The sequence below is a fragment of the Elephas maximus genome, chromosome 21, assembly GCF_024166365.1.
Source record: "Elephas maximus indicus isolate mEleMax1 chromosome 21, mEleMax1 primary haplotype, whole genome shotgun sequence".
In the NCBI taxonomy this organism is placed as follows: domain Eukaryota; kingdom Metazoa; phylum Chordata; class Mammalia; order Proboscidea; family Elephantidae; genus Elephas; species Elephas maximus.
This window is the reverse complement of record NC_064839.1, coordinates 59,565,693-59,592,337: the sequence shown is the minus strand read 5'-3', so window position 1 is coordinate 59,592,337 and position 26,645 is coordinate 59,565,693. Positions and strand designations below refer to the sequence as shown.

Here is a 26,645-nt window from a genome sequence, read left to right as displayed (position 1 = left end):
TTTGCATAAGCAAATGTAATAGGTATCTGATGGTTTGGCCATGAACAAATTATGTAGTCATATGAAAGTAAATACTGATTTTTTATTAACTATCCAATTGATTATAAGAGCTCCAAAATTCTCAGGTCGCTGATAGGAATTTAACACAAAATGTCTTACATTGATTGTTATAACACAGTTGTGAAGCAATAGGAAAGTGACTAAAAGTATAAACCATGCCTGTGAGGAACAGGAATTCGTGGTAGGAGGGCATGGACTAAGACACGTTTTTTGTTACAAGCCTTGTAGTATTATTGGATTTAAAAAGAAATTTCTATGTATTATTTTGATTAAAAGTAATGTCTGAAAATGAATATATAAGTAATGGGTAATGTGTAAAGCATTCAAATACAGGGTGGGAACTGGTAAAAATGAGATAAAGCCTGTAGCTTCTTTAGTCTTGCAGGTGGCACACATTTCTCTCTTTATATTCACAGGATGACCCTTTCCAGCACCCTCAATTTCCTGTGAAGCTTCGCTCCCTGCATCACTCCAGGTCCACCACGGGAACACACCATTACTGTGCCCACGGAGTTTCTTAGATTCCACATAATTTCTGGCAGCTCCATTCACCCACCACTCATCAAAGATCTGTGACCTTGTACACCACGGGAATCTGTAAGATGGACAGGCTGACTAAGGTGTGGAGAGTGATGAATAAAGGTGCTGGGCCTTAGAGTGGCAGCATGTGGCAAAGGAAGGACCTGGTTTACTGACGACCTGCCATTTGACTCTGCCAGCCTTCTTATTTACAGACAAACTGTGGGCCTGTTCCGCAAAACACGGATTCAAGCCACCTGCCATAAAGCCAATACTGAGACGCAGGTGAGGTAAGCAGCCAGAGGGCTTTATTTTATACATGTATACAAGAGACAAGGTGGAATGGGCTCCTCCAGTCTGTCTGTCAGAGACCGACTGACTGGAAGGTTTTATAGGGTTAGACCTTAGGTTTGAAGAGTCTGAAGAATGGCAGTTCCCTTTTTGGGGGCACATGTTGACTTTTTGTGGGTATTCTTACAGGTCCCCTGATGTCATTCTGGTTTCAGTCAGAAGATGGGCCCCCATTGACTACTTGTCTCGTCCCAGGTCTTGTTGATTGCTGCTCTGCTCCTCCAAGAGGAAGACAGGTTAATTTTAAACATCATCCAATCATGGAGAAAGGGAGGGGGAAGGGAGGAAACAAACCACAAATCACCAGGGTATGCAAAAGCTAACTATGCAAGCCGTGTAGAAACGATGTTCCAATACCCAGGACCTTAGGCCCCTACCATCTCTTTCTCACTGGCCCCTGTCAGTCCTGGCTTTCTCACATAGGTGCCCTGATGTTGTAACAGAAATACCACAACTGGGTGACTTTCAAGAACAGATATTTATTTTCTCACAGCTCTGAACACTAAAAGCACAAATGAGGGCTTAAGCTACATCAAGTCCTTCGTAAGTAGTCCCAGGTGTTCATTAGTGCTGTATGGGTTTGTTTGTGTGTGTGTCAGGGCCCCATATGGAGGCCTCTGTGTCTACATTGCTCTTTATGTAACTCGTGGTAATAAGGTTTAGAATCCCCGTACACTGGTACAATTGTAACTGATTGACTGATACCATTATGTCAGATTGAATTACGGGAGGTGATTACATCACATTATCAAAGTAATTCGATTTGATTAGATTACATCCACAGTACAGGTGTTATGCCAACACATAGTTGGGAGGAATCCAATTCAATCCATAACAGTCATTTAATGTGTCAGACTACAAGGAGTTCTAGTTTAGTCACTTTCTGTAATTTATCCATCTGAATTTTCACAAATTTATATTTTATAAGGATGTGTTTTAAAAACAGGTGGTAGAATAGAACAAACAAAAATTAGCCTAAAACATGATATGAGTGCATTTTAAAAAATCAATTAAGAATTTGATTTCACTTAATTAGCAAATTGCTTAAAATAAATTGTAATGTGTCCAGGAATTTCTTAGTATATATACTGCTACTCATAGAAAGTGAAATTAGGCTGGGATTTAAAGAAAGATAGGGAATAAGTAAGGAATTAAACAATGTGTATGGGGAATGAGAACTGTCATGGGATGAAGGTCCCTGTGCAGAAGTCCAGAGGTAGGAGGTTCCAGTAGGCTGAGTTGGGGCAGAGGAGAGAACGGTGTACACTGAGCCAGAATAGGTAGAAATCAGACAGTGTGGGGGCTTTTGACACCTGGTAAAGTTTTTGTTTCTTTCCAAGAGCTGTGAAAACTGTTTGATTATTTTAAGTAGCCTGGCTATGTTGCAATTAAAGGAAAAGATAAGGTGAAGGGAATGATAAGGGTGAGCTAAATTTAATGGGCGTAAATCACCTACTAATTACTGGCGATTGGAATGCAAAAGTTGGAAAGAAAGAAGAAAGATCAGTAGTTGGAAAATATGGCCTTGGTGATAGAAACAATGCCGGAGATCGAATGATAGAACTTCTCAAGAACAACGACTTTTTTTTTTTTAAATAATTTTTCTTGTGCTTTAAGTGGAAGTTTACAAATCAAGTCAGCCTCTCACATATAAACTTATATACACCTTACTACATTCTCCCACTTGCTCTTCCCCTAATGAGTCAGCCTGCTCCCTCCTTCCAGTCTCTCCTTTCGTGACCATTTTGCCAGTTTCTAACCCCCTCTACCCTCCCATCTCCCCTCCAGAGAGATGCCAATGTAGTCTCAAGTGTCCACCTGATGCAAGTAGCTCACTCCTCATCAGCATCACTCTCCAACCCATTGTCCAGTCCAATCCATGTCTGATGAGTTGGCTTTGGGAATGGTTCCTGTCCTGGGCCAACAGAAGGTTTGGGGACCATGACCGCTGGGATTCTTCTAGTCTTAGTCAGACCATTAAGTCTGGTCTTTTTATGAGAATTTGGTGTCTGCATCCCAGTGTTCTCCTGCTCCCTCAGGGTTCTCTGTTGTGCTCCAAGTCAGGGCAGTCATTGGTTGTGGTGGGGCACCATCTAGTTCTTCTGGTCTCAGGATGATGTTGTCTCTAGTCCACGTAGCCCTTTCTGTCTCTTGGGCTCATAATTACCTTGTGAACTTAGTGTTCTTCATTCTCCTTTGATCCAGATGGCCAACGACTTCTTCATTGCAAATACCTTCTTTCACCAACATAAATGGTGACTATACACATGTGCCTCACCAGATGGAACACACAGAAATCCAATTGGCTACATCTGTGGAAAGAGACAATGGAAAAACTCAATATCATCAGTCAGAACAAGGCCAGGGGCCAACTGTGGAACAGACCATCAATTGCTCATATGCAAGTTCAAGCTGAAACTGAAGAAAATCAGAGCAAGTCCACAAGAGCCAAAATATGACCTTGACTATATCCCACCTGCATTTAGAGACCATCTGAAGAACAGATTTGATGCACTGAACACTAGTGACCGAAGACCAGACGAGTTGTGGAATGACATCAAGGACATCATACATGAAGAGAGAAGAGGTCATTGAAAAGACAGGAAAGAAAGAAAAGACCAAGATGGATGTCATAGGAGACTCTGAAACTTGCTCTTGAGGGTTGAGCAGCGCAAGCAAAAGGAAGAATTGATGAAGTAAAAGGACTGAACAGAAGATTTCGAAGGGCGTCTCGAGAACACAAAGTAATGCATTATAATGACATGTGCAAGGAGCTGGAGATGGAAAACCAAAAGGGAAGAACACGCTCGGTGTTTCTCAAGCTGAAAGAACTGAAAAAAAATTCAAGCCTCGAGTTGCAATAGTGAAGGATTTCCATGGGGAAAATATTAAACGACGTAGGAAGCATCAAAAGAAGATGGAAGGAATGAATACACAGAGTTATTATACCAAAAAGAATTAGTCGATGTTCAACCATTTCAAGAGATGGCATATGATCAGGAACCAATGGTACTGAAGGAAGAAGTCCAAGCTGCTCTGAAGGCACTGGCGAAAAACAAGGCTTCAAGAATTGATGGAATATCAATTGAGATGTTTCAACAAACAGATGAGCGCTGGAGGTGCTCCCTCGTCTATGCCAAGAGATATGGAAGACAGCTTCCTGGCCAACTCACTGGAAGAGATCCATATTTATGCCTATTCCCAAGAAGGGTGATCCAGCCAAACGTGGAAATTGTAGAACGATATCATTAATATCACATGCAAGCAAAATTTTGCTGAAGATCATTCAGAAACAGCTGCAGCAGTGTATGGACAGTAAACCGCCAGAAATTCAGGCAAGTTTCAGAAGAGGACGTGGAACCAGGGATATCATTGCTGATGTCAGATGGATCCTGGCTGAAAGCAGAGAATACCAGGGGGATGTTTACCTGTGTTCTATTGACTAGACAAAGCCATTTGGCTGTGTGGATCATAACAAATTATGGTTAATGTTGAGAAGAATGGGAAATCCAGAACACTTAATTGTGCTCATGAGGAACTTTTACATAGATCAAGAGGCAGTTGTTTGGACAGAACAAGGGGATACTGATTGGTTTAAAGTCAGGAAAGTTGTGCATCAGGGTTGTATTCTTTCACCATACCTATTCAATCTCTATGCTGAGCAATTAAGCCGAGAAGCTGGACTATATGAAGAAGAACAGGGCATCAGGATTGGAGGAAGACTCGTTAACAACCTGCATTATGCAGATGACACAACCTTGCTGGCTGAAAGTGAAGAGGACTTGAAGCCCTTACTGATGAAGATCAAAGACCACAGCCTTCAGTATGGACTGCACCTCAACATAAAGAAAACAAAAATCCTCACAACTGGGCCAATGAGCAACATCATGATAAACAGAGAAAGGATTGAAGTTGTCAAGGGTTTCATTTTACTTGGATCCACAATCAACAGCCATGGAAGCATCAGTCATCAAAAAACACATTGCATTGGGTAAATCTACTGCAAAGGACCTCTTTAAAGTGCTGAAGAGCAAAGATGTCACCTCAAAGACTAAGGTGCACCTGACCCAAGCTATGGTATTTTCAATTGCATCTTATGCATATGAACGCTGGACAGTTAATAAGGAAGACTAAAGAAGAATTGTTGCCTTCGAAAAGTGATGTTGGTTAAGAATATTGAATATACCATGGACTGCCAAAAGAACGAACAAGTCTGTCTTAGAAGAAGTACAGCCAGAATGCTCCTTAGAGGCAAGGATGGCAAGACTGTGTCTTACATACTTTGGACGTGATGTCAGGAGGGATCAGTCCCTGGAGAAGGACATCATGCTTGGCATAGTACAGGGTCAGTGAAAAAGAGGAAGACCTTCAACGAGGTGGATTAACAGAGTGGCTGCAACAATGAGCGCAAGCATAACAAGGATTGTTTAAGGATCGCTCAGGACCAGGCAATGTTTCGTTCTGTTGTGCATAGGGTTGCTATGAGTCGGAATCGAATCGACAGCACCTAAGAACAACAACAAATCACCTACGAGGCTGTGCAGTTTAGTCCCGTGGAGGTGGCCATGGTCGTAATTGGTTCTACCATAGGGCCTGAGATGTGCAAGAGGATAAAGGTGAGGGTGGAGCACTGGAAAAGTGGGGCAATTATAATAGCTGCTGACCAACCCCATGAAGATACAAAATGAACTAGAGTCAGCCGATAATCAGAGGCCACCTCAGTCCTGGCAGTTCTGCTTCCTGGTCCTGGTGCTTGTTGCTTCATGCTGGCATGTTCCAGTGTTCTTTTCCTCAAAGTGTTTCCTTCTCCCCAGCTCATTAATTTCTTGGAGGCACTGGGTCAGAGAATCTAAACAACGAACAGTTGCAAAACTGTGTCCTTGGGTTGACACGTTTTATAATTTCTCTTTCTACCTGTCAGAAATGTCCATGTTGGGCCTGCCTTCCAGGTCTGCACAAGTGGCCACTCTATGGAGAGTGCTGGAGCCATCATGGCGGAACAGCTAAAGCCATTAACCAAAATGTCGGGAGTTGGAATTCACCAGCCAGTCCTTGGAAACAGGATAGGGTAGTTCCACTCAGTCCAATAGGGGCGCTGTGAGTCGGAATCGACTCGGTGGCAATGGGTTTGATTGGTTTTGGTTTATGAAAAGTGGGAGTGGAAGATACTTCAATCACTGGAGTGTGTTGCAGCTTGTGGCGAGGGTGCAAGGAGCAAGGGATAGGCTCAACCCAGATGTGTGCAGCTGAAATGTAAACTTCTGCCTTTCCTTGTACTGCAAAGTGCTGAAAAGTGCACATTGTAACATGCCAGTTAAACTGGTGAGCTCCAGAGGTAAAGAAACCAGGGTGTGAATAGGAATAGGAGTCACTCGGCCTTTCGGATATTCAGTTACCTCGTCAGCAAAGATGGGATTAAAGGAGGTTGATGGCATAAAATAGAATTACAATGGTGTAAATGAGATCATGCTTATTAACACTGCGAAGGCCCACCTGACTTGGCTGACTCACAGGAGATCCCTTTCCACCAAGCAAAGGTTGTCTCCCACACTGCCCAACCCACCCTTCTCTACTCAGGGGAGGAGTCCTAAGAGCTCCACCCTTCAGGTGCTGTACATATGCCTTGGTCCAACCGCTGACCAGCCTTCAGGTACAAGGCTGACTGTGGAAGTCTGTCTGGGAGACCCAGTATAGGGACCCTCCTCAGCGGCGACCCTCCGCGGCGGCAACCCTCCGTGGCGGCGACCCTCCTCGGCGGCGACCCTTAGCAGTGCCTCCTGCTCCAGGTAAGCCAGCGATGAGCCTTGTGGGTGCTGGCGGCTGAAACATAGTACTAGCCCTCGCTTCTGAGTACCTACTTGGTACAGGGCTGAGATTGCCGCTCCAAAGTGAATCCAAACTCAGGTTTGCAGTATTTTAAAACAAATCGCATATATGCGAGTTCTAACCGCTTGCTGAAAATACAGGTACCCACATCCCAGCCTAATCCTGTGGAGTTAGAAAAGGGGTGAGTAGTATCAGCGTCTGACAAGTGCCCAAAGGTGGCTGGCCTGAAGCTGAGTGTAGAATCACTTTCCAGAATGTCTCAGTGAGAGACAGTTTTGTGTAGAGTTGGGGTGAGTGGAGGGATAAGACCCATGAGGCCTGATGCCCTGAACAGCCTTGATCTTACTTAGCCCTCACACCAGGTCTTTCTGCTTACATAGGGAAGAGGCTCAAAGAGGTTAAGTAGCTTGCCCAGAGTCACTGAGTTCCAGTTTTTATTCATTCAACAAATGTTTAGGTGGGAACTGAGGAGAAACTGGGAGATGCAATCCTGGTGGTGTCAGGGAAGCGACAAGTCCTAACTTCACGGAGTTTACCACTTTAGTGGGGACCTCAGACATCCAAAATGTGGATAAAATCACAAGAGTTATAAGAATTCAAAGAAGAAGTACATGATGCTGTACCTACTATACCTGGCCATGGTATTAGGGGAGACCAACATTCAAGGAGGTCAGGGGAAGCTCAGATGTGGAGGAAGAGACAAAGCTTTTGAGAGTTTAAGGCAGGACAAGAGATAACTAAGGTATCTTGTACAAAGTTGCTGGGGCCTGGGGGAGCTCGACCTACTGGAGACAGTGAAGGAAGGAGAGAGCTACAGAGAGTTAGCCATCGAGTAGGTTCTGGCACATAGTGGCCATATGTACAACAGAAGGAAACACTGCCCTGACCGTGCCATGCTCACAATCGTTGTTATACTTGAGTCCATTGTTGCAGCCACTGTGTCAATCTATCTCTTTGAGGGTCTTCCTCTTTTTTTTTTTTTTTTTTTGCTGACTCTCTGCTTTACCAAGCTTGATGTCCTTATCCAGGTGCTGATCCCTCCTGATAATATGTCCAAAGTATGTGACACGTAATCCTCCTTCTAAGGAGCATTCTGGTTGTATTTCCAAGACAGATTTGTTTGGTCTTTTGGGAGTCGATGACATATTCTTCTCCAACACCATAATCCAAAGCTACCAATTATTCTTCAGTGTTCTGTATTCATCGTCCAGCTTTCACATGAGTATCATGTGAATAAAAACATCATGGCTTGGATAAGGTGCACCTTATACCTCAAGGTGACATCTTTGCTTTTTAACACCTTAAAGAGTTCTTTTGCAGCAGATTTTCCCAAAGCAGCATGCCTTTTAATTTCTTCACTGCTGTTTCCATGGGTATTATGGATCCAGGTAAAATGAAATCCTTAACAACTTCAACCTTTTTGCTGTTTATCATAATGTTGTTTAGGTCCATTTGTGAGGATTTTTATTTCCTTTCTGTTGAGGTGAAATCCATACTGAAGGCCATGGTCTTGGATATCCATCAATAAATATTGCACGTCCTCTTGACTTTCGCCAAGCAAGGTTGTGTCATCTGCACATGGCAGGTTGTTAATGAGTCTTCCTCCAATCCCGATGCTGCGCTCCTCTTCATATATAGTCCAGCTTCTTGGATTATTTGCTCCGCATATAGATTGAAAAAGTATGGTAACCAGATGCACACCTTTCCTGACTTTAAACTACACAGCATCCCCTTGTTCTATTCCAAGGATTGCCTCTTGATCTATGTACAGGTTCCTCGTGAGCACAATTAAGTGTTATGGAATTCCCATTCTTTACAGTGTTATCATAATTTGTTATGCTCCACATAGTCAAATGCCTTTGCATAGTCGATAAAACACAGGGAAACATCTTTCTGGTATTCTCTGCTTCCAGTCAAGATAAATCTGACATCAGTAATGATATTCCTGGTTTCAGGTCCTCTTTTGAATACAGTGTGAATTTATGGCAGTTTCTTGTTGATATACTGCTACAACCTCTTTTGGGTGATCTTCAACAAAATATTACTTGCTCGTGATAGTAATGATATTGTTCAATAATGTCCGCATTTCATGGGGTCGATTTTCTCGGGAATAGGCATAAATACGGATCTCTTCCATTGGGTTGGCCAGGTAGCTGTCTTCCAGATTTCTTGGCATAGACCAGTGAGCACTTCCAGCACTGCACTCATTTGTTGAAACATCTCAACTGGTATTCTGTCCATTCCTGCAGCCTTGTTTTTAACCCAGGCCTTTATTGCAGCTTGGACTTCTTCCTTCAGTACCATGGGTTCCTGATCACATGCTACTTCCTGAAATGGTTGAACATACACCAGTTCTTTATGGTATAATGACTGTATATTCCTTCCATCTTCTTTTGATGCTTCCTGTGTCGTTTAATATTTTCCCCATAGAATCTTTCAATACTGCACCTCGAGGCTTGAATTTTTTCTTCAGTTCTTTCAACATGTCGAATGCTCAGTGTGATCTTCCCTTTTAGTTTTCTACCTCCAGGTCTGTATGTATGTCATCATAGTGCTTTGCTTTGTCTTCTCCAGCTGCCCTTTGGAATCTCTGTTCAGTTCTTTTACTTCATCATTTCTTCCTTTTGCTTTAGCTACTCAACGTTCAAGAGCAAGTTTCAGAGTCTCTCCTGACATCCATTTTGGTCTTTTCTTTCTTTCCTGTCTTTTTAATGACCTGGGTTTCTTCATTTGTGATGTCTTTGATGTCATTCCACAACTTGTCTGGACTTCCATTGTTAGTGTTCAATGTGTCAAATCTATCCTTCATATGGTCTCCAAAGTCAGGTGGGATATACTCAGAGCTGTACTTTGGCTCTCATGTACTTGTTCTAATTTTCTTCACTTTCAACTTCAACTTGCATTTGAGCAATTGATGGTCTGTTCTGCAGTCAGCCCCTGACTTTGTTCCGACTGGTGATATTGAACTTTTCCATCACCTCATTCCACAGATACAGTTGATATAAAAAAAATATGCTTTCTGTGTATTCCATCTGGTGAGCTCCACATGTATAGTCACCATTTATATTGGTGAAGAAAAGTATTTACCATGAAAAATCATTGGTTTTGGAAAATTCTATCATGTGATCTCCTGTATCATTTTTATCACCGAGGCTATATTTTTCAGCTAGCAATTCTTTTTTTTCCAAGTTTCGCATTCCAATCACCAGTAATTATCAGTGCATCTTATTTGCATGTTGGATCAATTACAGACTGCAGAAGTTGGTAAAGATCTTCAATTTCTGCATCTTTGACCTTAGTGGTTGGTGTGCGAATTTGAATAATTGACATATTAACTGGTCTTTCTTGTAGGACTATGGATATTATCCTATCACTGACAACATTGTACTTCAGGATAGATCTTGAAATGTTCTTTTGGATGATAAACGAGATGCCATTCCTTTCAAGTTGTCATCCCCAGCTTAGCAGCCATATGATTGTCCAATTCCAAATGGCCAATACCAGTCCATTTCCCACTGCCTAGGACATTGACGTTTATACATTCCATTCATTTTTTATGATTTCCAGGTTTCGTAGATTCATACTTCATACATACCACATTCTGATTATTGATGGATGTTTGCAGCTGTTTCTTCACATTTTGAGTCTTGCCACATCAGCAAATGAAGTTTTTGAAAGCTCGTCTCCATCCGTATATTAAGATTGACTCAGGTTTGAGGAGGCAGCTCTTCCCCAGTCGTCTTTTGAGTGCCTTCCAACCTGAGGGGCTTATCTTCCAGCACTATATCACACAATGTTCCGCTGCTATTCATAAAGTTGTCACTGGCTAATTCTTTTCAGAAGTAGACCTCCAGGTCCTTCTTCCTAGTCTGTCTTAGTCTGGAAGCTCAGCTGTATTCTGACCCTGTTGGTATTTGAATACCAGTTGCATAGCTTTCAGTATCACAGCAACGTGAAAGCTCCCACAGCACGACAAACTAACAGACATGAGAGGGAACTCTACCAAAAATGATGTCCTTCTGCAGTGACTGATAGCATGTCCAAAGTATGTGAGACAAAGTCTCAGCATCCTTGTTCCTAAGAAGTATTCTGGTTGTAAGTCTTCTAAGACACATTTGTTAGGTTTTTTTTTTTTTATTATTATTTCAGTCCATGGTATATTCCGTATTCTTCACCAACACTACAACTACAATTCAAAAGCGTCAGTTCTTCTTTGGTCGTCCATACTCATCGTCCAGCTTTCTCATGAACGGAGAGGTGCAGGTATAGGGAAAATACTGTGATCTTCATGAGGACAGCAACCCTGGAACCCTTTTAAATAGGACAGTATTGTGATTACATCCCTGTGAGTAGAGGGGAGGTAGAGTTGAGGGACGGTACTATTGGAGGCGAGTGCAGGTGTCCGGAGGAAAGAGTTGGTGGCTCTGAGGGTGTAGTGGTGACTACACAATGTGCGTTCTTTGATAGTCTCTTCTCACCATCCACCAAGCTTCCTTTCTCTAGGGTAACAGGATGCATGTATCCTCTGCCTGTGTATTAGGAGTCTTCTAAGTCTTTGCCATTCAGATGAGGCACAAAGAGCACGCACACACTTTCTCTTTTCAAGTTTACTGAATATGAAAAAGTAGCACACTGTTTTCATAATTGGCCATTTGTTTCTATGACTTGCTTCCTTCACCTCTTTTTAAATATAGATAACTTTGTTCATTTTTTTTTCTTTCCTTGTTTAACTTGAATTCTTCAAGGTATATGATCTGTTTGTGCAATTTAGAAAATATCAGTTTGCTAGATTTCCATCAAGCATAGAAAACGCTTCCTCAGTGAGATTAAAAATATTCTTCCATAATTTATTCTCATAGTCTATGGTTTTATTATTTTTGTTTATTTCTGCTTTTAATAGACATGCAAACAAACAAACAAACAAAGAGCAAGTGTATAATGTGACAACCACCACCCAAATTAAGAAATGTAGTGTTTTGAGGACCCCCAGAAGGCCTCATGCACGTCCCAGTCACTAATTCCTTTCTTTTCTCCAAATGGAAGCACTATTCTAATACAACATGAGGTAGTTTTGTTTGCTGTCAACTACATAATTGGCATCATGCAGTCTGTATTATTGCCTGTGTCTTTATTTCACACAACATTGTATTTGTGAGATTTATCCACTTTTTTTTGAGTACATTAGTTAGTGTCTTTTCTTTGCTGATATAGTCCATTTTATAAATAGGCCGTAACTTAACCATTCTACTAAATAGTATTGTAAAGTCGTTTAAGCAACATACATTCTCACCAGTTCTGCATGGCTATTTTGATAATAACACATAGTTACCAACACTTTAAATTTTAACACTTGTACTTTCACATGAAGTCCTTACACAATTAAACCCATATTGCCTTAATCCAATCTCTGCCTAAAATGACCTTTTAAAGGCTGGCCAATTTTGTCCTCTAGTGATCTCAAATAAGATTTTGGTGTGTTTACCTGGGATCGTCTTATATTGGACACCCTGAACAAAAAGCTTTATTCCCTCAGTCCTAATAGTTGGCTGAAGCTCTCCAAAGCCACATAGCCTCCATTTCAGAATCATTTTATTGCCTCTTAGTGAGAGCCACACTGTCTGAGCTTCCCATCACCTGCATGGTTCTTTTGCCTACAAATCCTCAGAAGATAGTAGCTTACCGATAACTTCAATGGGCAGTTGTATCCCTGTGCGTGTGTACGTGTATGTATTTGTGTTTCCCATCTTTATTTTATTTTGAAATTCAGATCTCACACATCTGTCTGTGTACCATGTGAGTTTTCAGAGTTGGCAGTGTTCTTCAAGTATATCTAGTTTAATCCAGGATTTGATATTTACAGTTTAATATATCCAGTGATTGAGATGCTTAGATGAAAGAGAAGTAAACTTTGGTCTATTATGAATTCATTGCTGTCATAAATATCTGCTGTGTAAGACAAAAGCTGTCTGATGCCTTTCTTATGTCTTCCGCAAGATTGAAATGATTGATGTTGGCATTTTTATCCTCATTTACATGATTCTTTTAGAGTCAGGGATGTTAAATAAATTTCCCTAGGTTCCTCAGATGGTAGGTACACAAAGGCTTGTATCTAACCCAGACAGGAGATCTAGTACCAACGGTTAGACCCGTCAGCAAGCCTCAGTGTACCTGATTTGGGAATAAGTGCATTGGAAGGGTGGAGACAAGAATCAGTGGCATTGGGCAGAGCCACGAAGACATTTTTTTTAATAAAGAAATATTTTCTCATCCCCAGGAACAAATAGGCACCTTGAGGTCATGACTGGATTCTGATCAAGAGAAGTGATTACCTCGGCTTCATTTTCTCTGAGCTGCCAAAGGCTGGAAGCCTAGTTGCCCAAGTAACCTGTGATCCACAGCCAGTTCTGAAGAGAACCCCTACTGACACCACTTCTGCAACAGAGGACCAGCAACTTCACAGGATTTCATAGCTTTCACACATCCTGAGGAAAAGCTCTCTCAGTCCAAACCTTCATTCATAGCCTAATGCAGGTCATGGAAGCCCTGGCAGGAATTCGGGCAGAAGCTAACTGCCCCATCTGTCTGGATTACTTTAGAGACCCCGTTACCATCAAATGTGGGCACAGCTTCTGTCGCTCCTGCATCCAGCAATCCTGGGAGGATCAACAGGACTGGTTCCGATGCCCTGTGTGCCACCACCCATGCCTACAGTTGCACCTCAGGAGCAACACCCAGCTGGGAAATATAGCTGAAATTGCCAAGCTACTCCACATCACCAGGAGCAAGAGGAAGAGGGAGGAAGAGACACGCTTGTGCAAGAAGCACAATCAGGAACTGACCCACTTCTGTGAAGAAGACCTGGAAGTCCTGTGTCCCCTGTGCACTCAGCCACCAAACCACCAGGATCACCTCGTGAGGTCCATAGGGGAGGCTGCCTCTCATCACAGGAAAAGGCTCATGAGTTACCTGGAGCCCCTGAAGAAACAAGTGGCTGACTTTCAAAAACTAGTAACTTCCCAAGACAGAGAACCATCAGAACTGAGAAAGAAGGTGGAAAAGCAAAGGAAAGAATTATTCTCTGAATTTGAGCACCTGAACAAGTTTTTAGACCGTGAGCATGAGGCAGCTCTCTCCAGGTTAGCTTATGAAGAGAAGCACATTCAACAGAAACTAAATGCGAATATAACAGCATTTTCAGAGTTCATTTCCACACTCAACAATCTACTAAAGGAGGTGGCAGAGAAGAGTGTGATGTCAGAAGTGAAACTGCTAACAGATATTAAGAGCATCCAGAATCGATGTGAAAGCCTCAACCCCCCAGTGCTCTATTCCTTCCAGCTAACGAAGGAAGGATGCAGCCTTCCTCCACAGTATTCGGCTCTGCAGAAAATTATACAGAAATTTAAGGAAGATGTAACTTTGGATCCTGAAACAGCACATTCAAATCTGATTGTCTCTGAAGATAAAAAGTCTGTCACATTTGTGAAGAAAACACAAAGACTTCCTCCTAATCCAAAGAGATTCAAGTTTGACCCAGTTGTCCTGGGTCGTGAAGAGTTCAGTTCTGGTAGACATTACTGGGAGGTGGAAGTGGGTGAGAAGCCTGAATGGTCTGTGGGGCTTTGTAAAGACTCCCTTTCCAGGAAGGCAAAGAGGCCCCCGGCAGGGCAGGAGAGATGCTGGGCAATTCAGCTGTGCAATGGTAACTATGTTGCACAAGGCACTTTTCCAGTCACTCTGGTGGTAACAGAAAAACCCAGAGGGATTGGCATTTATCTGGACTATGAACTGGGTGAGATTTCGTTTTACAGTTTGAATGACAGATCTCATATCTATTCTTTCACTGATAGATTTTCTGAAATCCTGAAGCCTTATTTCTGTATTGGACGTGATTCTCAACCTCTCACAATCTGTGCTTTCAGAGATTAAGAATGATAAACTCTCTGGGAGGCTGTCACATTGCTTGATTTTATTCCTGCAATTTATGGTAGCATGTCATACAACTATCAGTGAATATGGTACTGAAAATTTTTTCTTTTTTATATGCTCCTATGACTTTAAACACATGAAGAAAGTTGTTTTATCTCCTGTAACGACCAGTAACCAGAGTGTGATTATTACAATATTAATTGATTTTCCTGTAATTGCCCTCCCTATGGTTTGGTTCCTCTTTTTACCCTATAAGAATACTTGTACGATGAAACTGCCCCGGGACTACCTCGTTCCATATTTCTGTGTGCTATGTGGTTCCTCAATTGCAATTGTTTAAAATTCTTAATAAACCTCTCTGTTTTAAATTGAAACAGCATTCCATTTTTTCTCTACACTGTTTTATGCTGATCGACAACAACATAAAGTTCTTGAAAGAGTACATCCCAAGGCAAGGCAAAACACACAAACTAGTAGCTAAATGATTCCAAGATGTTTCAGTCAGGTCGACCCATTTAAGATATCCAGAGTTCTTCTTCAGATCCATTCCAGGAACCCTTGTTCAAAACCTGGACAAGTAACCCATGCCCCCAAAACCTGGGACAAGTAAACCCTTGCCCTCAAACCAGGGAAAAATAAACCCTTCCGTCCAAACTTCAGCAAGTATTTTCTGAGCCCTCTCCCAAGATCAAACCTAACATCTTTATTGAACTCACTTTGATATCCCTTGAAACCAGTCCAAGTATTCAGATAATGCAAACAGTAAAACTCCCTACAAACGCTGAGCACCACACAGAAATTCCCAAAAGTGGAAAGAAAAGGACAGGGCGAATGGAAATCCAGTTTCCCAAACAGACAACGTGAAAGGGTAACTTACCAAGGAAACGATATTCCTAACTGTTCAGTTATAAATTTAGAGAGTTCAACACAAAAGGGGTAGAACTTGAACCCAGGAGATTTATACCAAGTTCCCAAGCCATGATGAGGAAACAGTTGGATGCATATGTGGCCCATGTTTGGAATCAATTATTATGCCTCATCACAAGGTGGAGCACTTGGTGAATTTTTTCTGGGTCCAACTTCTGACATTACTCTGTAAAAAAATAATCAAAACTCACCAAAATTTGAACATAAGGTTTATTCTGAGAAAGTACTTTATATGCATATAAGCAGGACATTTTGATTCTAGGAAAAGAAAATGACTCAAATAAACTAGGCACAATGGGGCTTATAATAAGAAGAGGAGGGAGAAACATAGATCAGCCACTTCTTAATCTTAACATGGTTGATTGAACACTGCCTTCTGCATTCACTGAGGATGAGAAGGTATCAATTTATTTCTGGCCTGACTGCTAATAATCTGGCCCTCCACACATCTGCAGCCATGAGGCCCTTTGAGATTTAAATTAGGAGGTAATAATTGTATGGACTATTTTTTTCTAACAGGATAAAGCAGATTTACATTGCTGCAGAAGATTTTCTGGCAGGATTTTATGGTTAATATTTGATTTCACAGATAAGAAAAACTTTGAAATCAAAGTTAGATGTCTCTTATTACGTTTCCCATTCAACGTTGGTAAAGACTCCAGATTCCACCCTTAAATGTCATTTGGCGACCACGCTGAACCCCGGTACCTCCTGCTCCAGCCTTTGCAGACTCCTTCAGTCTTTTTCTCTCACCTCCCACTCACCCAAACTGAGGGAGCAATAGATTGAGGAAAGTGCACAGGTTTTAGAATGAGGCACTGCAGAGTCAAGATTGAAGACTCCATCGTGAAGAATTCTAGGAGCCCACGGAAGGTTACTACAGCTCCCAGATTGGCAGGGAAACCGGAAACGATGGAAATAATCCAATCAGCTGCAGTCATATAACTGTGAAGATTTATCAAAAACCTAATTACACTGTCTGGCACATTTTGTTCCTGAACAACTAGCATATCCTAGGCCAATAAATGAGACATTTCAAAATGGATTTGTGATTTTTCCCTTGGCTTTTTCATTTTTTTTAATCTGCCAAGTATTGTCGCTTCAAGTATTTAGTCAGTGTTGGAGCTCAGTATGAATCTACTTCTGATTCTTAATATTCCATTATTCTCATACACAAGGTTTAATTCCAGGTTGAAAGTTGGAGCATTAAAACACACACACACACACACACACACACACACACACACACACACACACACAAACAGTGAAAGTATTTGGGCAGAGTTCAAATATATATTTCATTCTTGAATGAGGAAGACCATTTGCATACATTGCCTTACTCTTCAAAGTCACATACTGACAATGAAAATATGAATAGAAATGGAAGTGCCAAAATATTTCAAACATTATACTGCAAAGGATTCTGGAACAGATTGTGGTTTATCACCTATAGTGTTTCTGTAGAGACTAACCATCAGAGATAAGGGAACCAATAATGAGTGACTCAAAAGCATTAATGGATGCAAAGACAGAAAGTACTGCCCAATAAATATTTGAAACACTATTGAAAAACACCACAAATATGGAGGTTGGAAGTGTGAGGTTGTCATGAACAGATTTTTAAAAATTGAGCATATCCCTTGCTGGGGGATTAGAGATGTGGTGGCCCATCTGCACTCTTCTTGGTTTGAAGGTGACCTGGTATAACATTTTGGAAGCAATCAAGTGATAATTTTCCGTACTTAAATTGGATTTTGTCATTATAGCAGTACTTCCACTCAGAATAAATTCTGTGTCTTATGACTACTACTAGAAATCATCCAAATTCTCATTTTGATTTCCAAAATTTGAAACAAAGTGAAAGCCTACATTCAGGTGTACGGTTGGATAAAATATAATATATGCAGCTGTTTAAGTGGTAATGTAGCAATCAATGTACTGGTTGATTGATAAATATATTTATTCCAAAATAAATTATATGGGAAAAAATAATATAATGGCTCAAACATCATTAGAGAGAACTTCCATGAACAGTTTGTAGAAAACTCAGCACTTTCTGTCACTCTCTATGCCCTAGTACAGCTTTAGTCTTTTTTGTTTGTTTACATCATTCATTACCTTTTAATAAATACTTAGTGCCTTGCACTAAGTACTCGAGAAATATTTGTTTTTAACATAAATATGTTAATAGTGTGAGTGAACAATATAAAAGTAGAAAAGTTTAAAAATAAAATACCGTGTATTAGAGGTGACACACGGTGCATTTCTTCCTTTGTTTAATTTATATTGTTTTTAGTTCAGCCTTATGCGTTATTATTTTTATTAAAAGGTAGGTATTGCCACTTTTGGAAAATATTTTCTATGATGAAAAAATGACACATCATATGTTACTAATTGCAGGCAATAGCAGTTTAAAGGAAAGAAAGGAGACAATTTGTGTGAAATAATTTCTCAAAACCTCAAACAAGAATGCCTGTTGTTGCTATTGTTAGGTGCTGTTTTGTTGGTTATGACTCTATGTACCACAGAACGAAACTCTGCCCCATCCAGCGCCATCCTTACAATCGGTGTTATGCTCGAGCCCATTGTTGCAGCCACTGTGTCAATTCATCTCATTGCGGGTCTTCCTCTTTTCTGCTGATGCTGCACTTTACCAAGCATGATGTCCTTCTCCAGGGGCTGATTCCTCCTGCCGACATGTCCAAATTATGTAAGACACATTCTCCCCATCCTTGCTTCTAAGGAGCATTCTGGTTGTACATCGTCCAAGACAGATTTGTTCGTTCTTTTGGCAGTCCAGGGTATATCCAATATTTTTCACCAGCACCGCAATTCAAAGACATCAATTCTTCGGTCTTCCCTTCATTGTCCAGCTTCCACATGCATATGATGTGATTGAAAATACCATGGCTTGGATCAGTCACACCTTAGTGTTCAAGGAGATTGAACGATAGAATTTTGCAAGACCAATGACTTCTTCATTGCAAATACCTTCTTTCACCAACATAAACGGTGACTATACACATTTTTTTTTTTTTTATACACATGGACCTGGCCAGACGGAATACACAGGAATGAAATCGACTACATCTGTGGAAAGAGACAATGGAAAAGCTCAATATCATCAGTCAGTACAAGGCCTGGGGCTGGCTGTGGAACAGACCATCAATTGCTCATATGCAAGTTCAAGTCGAAACTGAAGAAAATCAGAGCAAGTCCACAAGAGCCAAAATACGACATTGAGTATATCCCACCTGAATTTAGAGACCATCTCAAAAATAGATTTGGCACATTGAACACTAGTGACCGAAAACCAGACAAGTTGTGGAATGACATCAAGGACATCATACATGAAGAAAGCAAGAGGTCATTGAAAAGACAGAAAAGAAAAGAATGCCTAGAGATACCCAAATGCCTGAAAGTATAATATTGGCAATGTAAATCATGTTTACATCTAGGTGATGGGATTAAGTGTGATATGCCCCCTATTTGGTATTTTTCTGTTTTCCAGTATTTCTCCCTGACTAAGTAACAATAAATTCGGGGAGAATGCTTGGTGGCTTCAACAAGGCATTGGTGCCTGTTGTAGGCTCTCCAGTAAGTTTCTCCTTAGTACAAAACCCAGTGCTGTCGATTCGATTCTGACTCAGAGTTCTTGAAATAGCAAACACTGGAGTAAAACAAGCAAAACCAGTAAAGCCTTTGTTATGAATTGAATTGCATCCCCCCAAAAATGTGTGTATCAACTTGGTTAGTATTCTGTGGTGGTCCTCCATTTTGTGATTGTAATTTTATGTGAAAAGGATTAGGGTGGGATTGTAACACCTTTACCAGGTGGCATCCCTGATCCAATGTAAAGGGAGTTTCCCTGGGGTGTGGCCTGTACCACCTTTTATCGCTCAAGATATAAAAGGAAAGGGAAGCAAGCAGAGAGTTGGGGGCCTGATACAACCAAGGAAGAAGCATCAGGAAGCAGAGCGTGTCCTTTGGACTTGAGGTTCCTGAGCTGAAATAATCCCAGGCCAAGAGAAGACACTTGACAATGACCTTCCCCCAGAGCCAACAGGGAGAGAAAGTCTTCCCCTGGAGCTGGAGTCCTGAATTCAGACATTTAGCCTACTGGACTGTGAAAGAACAAACTTCTCTTTGTTAAAAGGAAAAGGCTCACACATTTTTAGAGGCTGAACATTCTAAGTCCACAGTTCAGGCTGGAGGCTTTTCCTGATTCACATAGCCAGGGGCTGACTGTGGAAAAGACCATCGGTTGCTCCAAGACAAGCTCATGTGGAAGAAGAAAATTAGAGCAAGTCCACAAGAAGCAAAATATGACTTTCAGTGTATCTCACCTGAATTTTGGGACTATCTCAAGAACACATTTGACACAGAAGACCAGATGAGTGGAGAGTCACATCAAGGACATCATACATGAAGAAAGCAAAAGGTCATTTAAAAAAAATAAAAGAAAGAAAAGACAAAAACGAATGTTAAAAGAGAGTCTGAAACTTGCTCTGGAACTTAGAGTGACTAAATTGAATATAAAAATGATGAAGTAAAAGAGTTGAACACAAAATTTCAAAGGGGAGCTTGAGAAGCAAAGTAAAATATTATCGTGAAATGTAAGACCTGGAGGTATAAAACAAAAAGAGAAGAACACACTGGGTGTTAATCAAGCTGAAATAACTTAAAAAAAATTCAAGCCCTGAGTTGCAATATTTAAGAATTCTATGGGAAAAATATTAAACCACCCTGGAAGCCTCAAAAAAAGATGGAAGGAATACACAGAGTCACCATACCAAAAAGAATTGGTGGATGTGCAATCACTTCAGGAGATAGCGTAAGATCAACACCTCATGGTCCTGAAGAAAGAATTCCAAGCAACACCGAAGGAACTGCCAAGAAACAGGGCTCCAAGATTTGACAGAATACCAACTGAGATATTTCAGCAAACAGTGCTGGAAGTGCTCACTCGTGTATACCAAGAAATTAGGAAGACTGTAATCTGGTCAACCGGCTGGAAGACATCCATATTTGTGCCCATTTCAAAGAAAGGTGATCCAACAGAACACAAAAATTATTGAACAATATGATTAATATCACACATACTTTGGACATGTTTCCAGAACCTGGAGAAGGACCTCCTTCTCCGTAAAGTAGAGGGTCAAGACCCTAAACGAAATGGACTGACAAAGTGGCTGCAACAATGTGCTCAAGCATAACAATGATTGTGAGGATGGCATAGGACTGGGCAGTGTTTCATTTTACTGTGCATCGGGTCGCTATGTTTTAGAACTGACTCTCCAGCACCTAACAACTACAAGAACATACTCATGACAGCCTATATGTGCATTATTTACACTTTTATGTAGTAAAGTGTTTTACTTCTCATATCTTTTTAGTATTTTGCACATTGCTATAATTTGAGGAAAGTGACCAGGAGAGTTTTGGAGAACCCATTTCATTGATGTAAGAGTAACTCCTCTATTGATCAGGATAGCTGTGATTAGCCGTGGTAATCTCCATCGTTTAGCAAGAAAATACCTATTTTTTATTCATATATAGTATAATGTGAATCATCAGGGCTTTCCTCCATTTAGTGGCCCAGGAATCTAAAGCCTTCACTCATCACAGGGTCGCAACAAGTAGCAAAGGAGAGCACAGAGCTAGCACACTGTGCTGAAGGATGGGACACACATTAGTTCTCATATTCCATTATCTAAACCTAATTGGAAGGCCCTACTTATGTACAAGCGGGCTGGAAAAAGTAGAAGTAACACTAGGTGAAAAACTACTGTTTGCTCCAATTCTTGAATACAATCAGAAATTAGTATAGGGAGTGCTAGAATGATGACTCTCAAATTAGAATGTATAAATAAATTAACATCGAAATTGGTAATAATCTTAACTGAATCCTGATAGCACTTGTCTTAGTCATCTAGTCCTGCCATAACAGAAATACCCCAAGTGGATGGCTTTAACAAAGAGAAATTATTTTTTTCGCGGTCTAGTAGGTTACAAGTCCAAATTTGGGTCGTCAGCTCCAGGGTAAGGCTTTCTTTTTCTGCAGGCTCTGGAGGAAGGCTTCCTCTGGTCGAGGAGCTTCTCAGGTGCAGGGACCCCGTGTCCAAAGGACACACTCTGCTCCTGGTGCTGCTTTCTTGGTGGTATGAGGTCCGCCTGTCTCTCTGCTTGCTTCTATCTTTTATATCTCAAGAGACTGCTTCAAGACACAATTCATTCCTGTAGGTTGAGTCCTGCCTCACTAACACAACTGCCACCCATCCTCCCTCATTAACATCAGAGAGGCAGGATTTACAACATACTGGAAAATCACACAATACCGGGAATCATGGCCCAATTGATACACATATTTGGGGGGGGCATAATTCAACCCATGACAGTGGTTGTGCAATAACTTCACTAACATAGCAGATACTTCTATAGGTCTTAAAACATCCTTTATTTGAGAGAAATATTAAATGTTATTATAATGAAATATTTGATGATTCATCAGGAAAAGAATTACTGAATGAGGCAAGTTTAAATCCTATGGAATGGCTCAAAAAGAATCCCTTATTAATTGAGAAAGGCTTCTGTGGAAAAGGAGCCTAGAAACTAACAAGTGGAGTAACATGGTGAAGGCCAGTGGTGGGGTTAAGGCATGGTTCGACCCATATACAACACACAGGCACCCACAGTAATTTCTTACTTTGCATGGTTCCCATATACACAAAGTTCAGCTACCATGGTTAGTGTCTTAGTTATCTTGTGCTCCTACAACCGAAATACCGCAGTGGATATCATTAACAAAGAAAAATTTATTCTGTCTGTCTAAGAGGCTAAAAGTCCAATTTCCAGGTGTTAGCTCCAGGGGAAGGCTTTCTCTGTCGACTCTGAGGGAGGTCCTTGTCATCAATCTTCCCCTGGTCTAGGAGCTTCTCAGCGCAGCCCTCCTGGGTCCAAAGCATGCACTCCCCTCTTGGTTCCTCATTCTTGGTTGTAGGAGGTCCCCCTGTGTCTCTGCTGGTTTCTCTTGTTTATTTCTCAAAAGAGATTGACTCAAGATACAAACTAATCTTATAAGTGGAGTCCTGCCTCATTAACATAATTGCCTGTAATCCTGCCTCATTAACATCGTAGAGGTAGGATTTACAACACATAGGAAAATCACATCAGACGACAAAACGGTGGACAGCCACACAATATGGGAGATACTGGCCTGGCAAATTTGACACACATTTTGTGGGGGACACAATTCAATGTTTAACAGTCAGTTAAATGACAAAAGTCCACCATCAACACGGTTCAAATTTTGTCATCATGGTATATTAATGGTAGGTAATTGCATAAAGGGTATACTTTACGGGCCCACATGAGATGTCTCTAGCCACAGAAGATTACTCCCAGGTCTTGAAATCTAGTGGAATTTGTCTTGCTGAATTTAAAATTTACTTGGTTTTGGGGGGACCTTGGGAGTTCATTGTGTATTTTCATTATTAGCTCACCCAAGGCCAATCTTTTGATTGTTAGTTTATTCCTTCTTCCTTAGTCTTTCCTCTCATTCTCTCCCCAAAGATGCCCACACTAATGTACTTGATAAAGTAATATACATGGACCCTTCCAGATGCTAGGGCCTTTGACTTGAGATACACAGTCCCTTTCTTCATGAACTCAGAGTCTCCTATAAGATACAGACTAGTAAAACCAAATATGGTTTGTTTCTGCCTCACGTGGGTGGCAGATTCAGGTGAGAGTATAAGAAATAGCCCTTACATTTTCCAGAAAATATAACTCTGACTTGAGTTCTGTCACACCTTTTGAAGTTTATAATGTAGTATACCTGAGGGATAGTGATGAGGGAAATTTCTGTGAATCTTCACAGGTTCCCACAGCCTGAAATCAGGGGTAGGACTGCCTTTAACCTTCAGAAAAAAAAGAAAAAGAAAAAAGAAATCCCCCTAGGGAGCCCCACTGCAGAGCTCTGCATTGCCTCCCTGTGTGGGAGACAGAATATCTGGTGGCTGTGATTTGCTTTTGAGTTCTAGAGTGGGACTTACCAGGGTTGTAACTCACACTCCCTCTCTTAACTTCTCTAGTCCACAATTTTCTCATTTATAAATTGGGAACCATAATCACTGACAGAGTTCAGTGAGATGAAGCCTGTAGCTTCTTTAGTCTTGTGGGAGGCATACATTCATCTCATTATATTCACAGGACAACCCTCTCCAGCACCCTCCATTCCCAGTGAAGCTTTACTCCCTGCCTCTCGTTGGGGGTCCACCATGGGAACACACTATTACTGTATGCATGGAGTTCCTTAGATTCCCCATAATTTAGGGTAGCTCCATTTACCCACCACTCCTCAAAGATCTGTGACCTTGCATACCACAGGAATCTGTGAGATGGACAGGCTGAGTATGGTGTGGGTCGTGATGAATAAAGGTGCTGGACCTTAGAGTGGCAGCAAGTGGCAAAGTAAGGACCTGGTTAACTGAGGACCTACCATTTGACTCTGCTAAGCCTCCTATCTGCAGATAGACTGTGGGCCTGACTTCCTCATATGGGCCCCTTGATGCTGTAACAGCAATACCACAACTGGATGGCTTTCAAGAACAAATGTTTATTTATTTTCTCACAGTTCTGAAGACTAAAGTAAAAATGAGGGTCTAAGCTACATGAACTCCTTCTTTGTAGGTAGGCCCAGTTGCTGTATGTTTCTGTGTATACATTAGGAGTCCATGTGGAGGCCTCTGTGTCTACATTGCTCTTCATGTAACTCATGCTAATTAGGTTTAGGATCCCCCTACACTGGTATGACTGTAACTGATTGACTGATAACATTATGTTAGATTGAATTATGAGAGGTGATTACACTACATTATCAAAGTAATTAGATTAGACTAGATTACATCCACAGTATAGGTGTTACTCCAACACATAATTGGGAGGAACATAATTGAACCCATAAAAGCCATTTAATGTATCAAACTACCAGGGCTTTAATCAGTCCTTGAAATTTATCCATCTGAATTTCCACAAATTAATATTTAAAAGGATAATCTGTTCTACAAACAGCTGGTAGACTAGAACAAAAAATTTAGTCTAAAAAAGATATAAGTGCATTTTAAAAAATGAATTATGAATTTGATCTCACATAATTAGCAATTTGTTTAAAATAAATTATAATGTTTCAAAGACTTTCTGAGTATATATACCGCTACTCACAGAAAGTGAAATTCAGCTGGGATTTAAAGAAAGATAGGGAATAAGTAAGGAATTAAACAATGTGTATGGGGAATGAAAACTGTCATGGGATGAAGGTGCCTGTGCAAAGGTCCAGAGGCAGGAGGATCCAGGGTGCTCAGTTAGAGGCAGAGGACAGGACAGTGTACACGGAGCCAGAATAGGTGGCAACCAGACAGTGTAGGGGCTTTTGACGCATGGTAGTTTTTGTTTCTTTCAAAGAGCTATGGAAACTGCTCAATTCTTTTAAGTAACCTGGTTATGTTGCAATAAAAAAAAATGTGTAGGGAATGATAAGGCACCGGTGAGGTAAAATTAATGGGAATAAGTCACCTAAGAAGCTGTGCAGTTTAGTCCTGTGGAGGTGGCCATGGTCGTAACTGGTTCTAAGATAGGGCCTGAGATGTGCAAGAGGATAAAGGTGAGGGTGGAGCATTGGAAAAGTGGGAGCAATTATAATGGCTGCTGACCAACCCATGAAGACACAACGTGAACTAGAGTCAGCAGATAATCAGAGGCGTCCTCAGTCCTGGCAGTTCTGCTTCCTGGCCCTGGTGCTTGTTGCTTCACGCTGGCATATCCCGATGTTCTTTTCCTCCTAAGGGTTCCTTCTCCAGCAGTTCCTTCATTTTTAGGAGGCTTTGAGTCAGAGAACCTAAACATCCAACAGTTGCAAAACTGTGTCCTTGGCTTGACATGTTTTGTAATTTCTCATTCTACATGTCAGGCATGTCCATGGTTGGCTTGCCTTCTAGGTCTGTCTAAGTGGCCATTCTATGGAAAGTGGTGGAGCCATGGTGGCGAAGTGGTTCAGAGCTAAGGCTGCTAAACAAAATGTCAGCAGCTGGAATTCACCAGCCACTGCTTGGAAACACGATGGGGCAGTTCTACTCAGTCCTGTAGGGTCGCTATGAGTCCGATTCAACTCCACGGCAATGGGTTTGGCTTGATTTTGGTTTATGAAAAGTAGGAGTGGAAGACTCTTCGATCACTGGAATGTGTTGCAGCTTGTGATGAGGGTGCAAGTAGTAAGGGATAGACTCAACCCAGATGTGTGCAACTGAAATGTAAAATTCTGCCTTTCCTTGTACTGCATGGTGCTGAAAATTGCATACTGTAACATGAGGGTTAAACTGGTGGGTTCCAGAGGTGAACAAATCAGGGTCAGAATAGGAATAGGACTCAGTCAGCCTTTCAGATCTTCAGTTACCTCATCAGCAAAGATGGGATTTAAGGAGGTTGATGGGATAAAATAGAATTACAATGCTGTAAATGAGATCATGCTTATTAACACTGCGAGGGCCCACCTCACTTGATTGACTCAGGGGAGATCCCTTTCCACCAAGCAAACATTCTCTGCCACACTGCCCAACCCAGCCCTCTCTTCTCATGGGAAAAGGGACCCATCCATGGAGGGCGGAGTGCTAAGAGCCCCACCCTCCAGGTTGTGTATATATTGCCTTGGTCCAACCACTGACCAGCCTTTAGTTAGAAGCCTGACTGTGGAGATCAGTCTGGGAGATGCACCACAGCGACCCTCCTCAGCGGCGACCCTCCTCAGTGGCGACCTGCCTCAGCGGCGACCTGCCTCAGCCGCGACCCGCCTCAGCCGCGACCATCCTCAGCCAGGACCCTCCGCAGTGCCGACCCTCCGCAGTGCCTACTGCTCCAGGTAAGCCGGCGATGAGCCTTGTGGTTGCTGGAGGCTGAGACATAGGACAAGCCCTGGGTTCTGAGCACCTACTTGGTGCAGAGCTTAGATGGACCCTCGAAAGTGAATCCAAACTCGTGTT

At 41.6% G+C, this 26,645-nt stretch overlaps 1 protein-coding gene across 1 annotated transcript; it reads left to right on the top strand.

Annotated features, from left to right (window-relative positions):
- The first annotated feature begins 13,281 nt into the window (after positions 1 to 13,281).
- Positions 13,282 to 14,685, top strand: LOC126064618 (tripartite motif-containing protein 75-like). The gene has a single exon (XM_049863804.1). The coding sequence runs from the start codon at positions 13,282 to 13,284 to the stop codon at positions 14,683 to 14,685; it is 1,404 nt and encodes a 467-aa protein (XP_049719761.1).
- Positions 14,686 to 26,645: the final 11,960 nt, after the last annotated feature.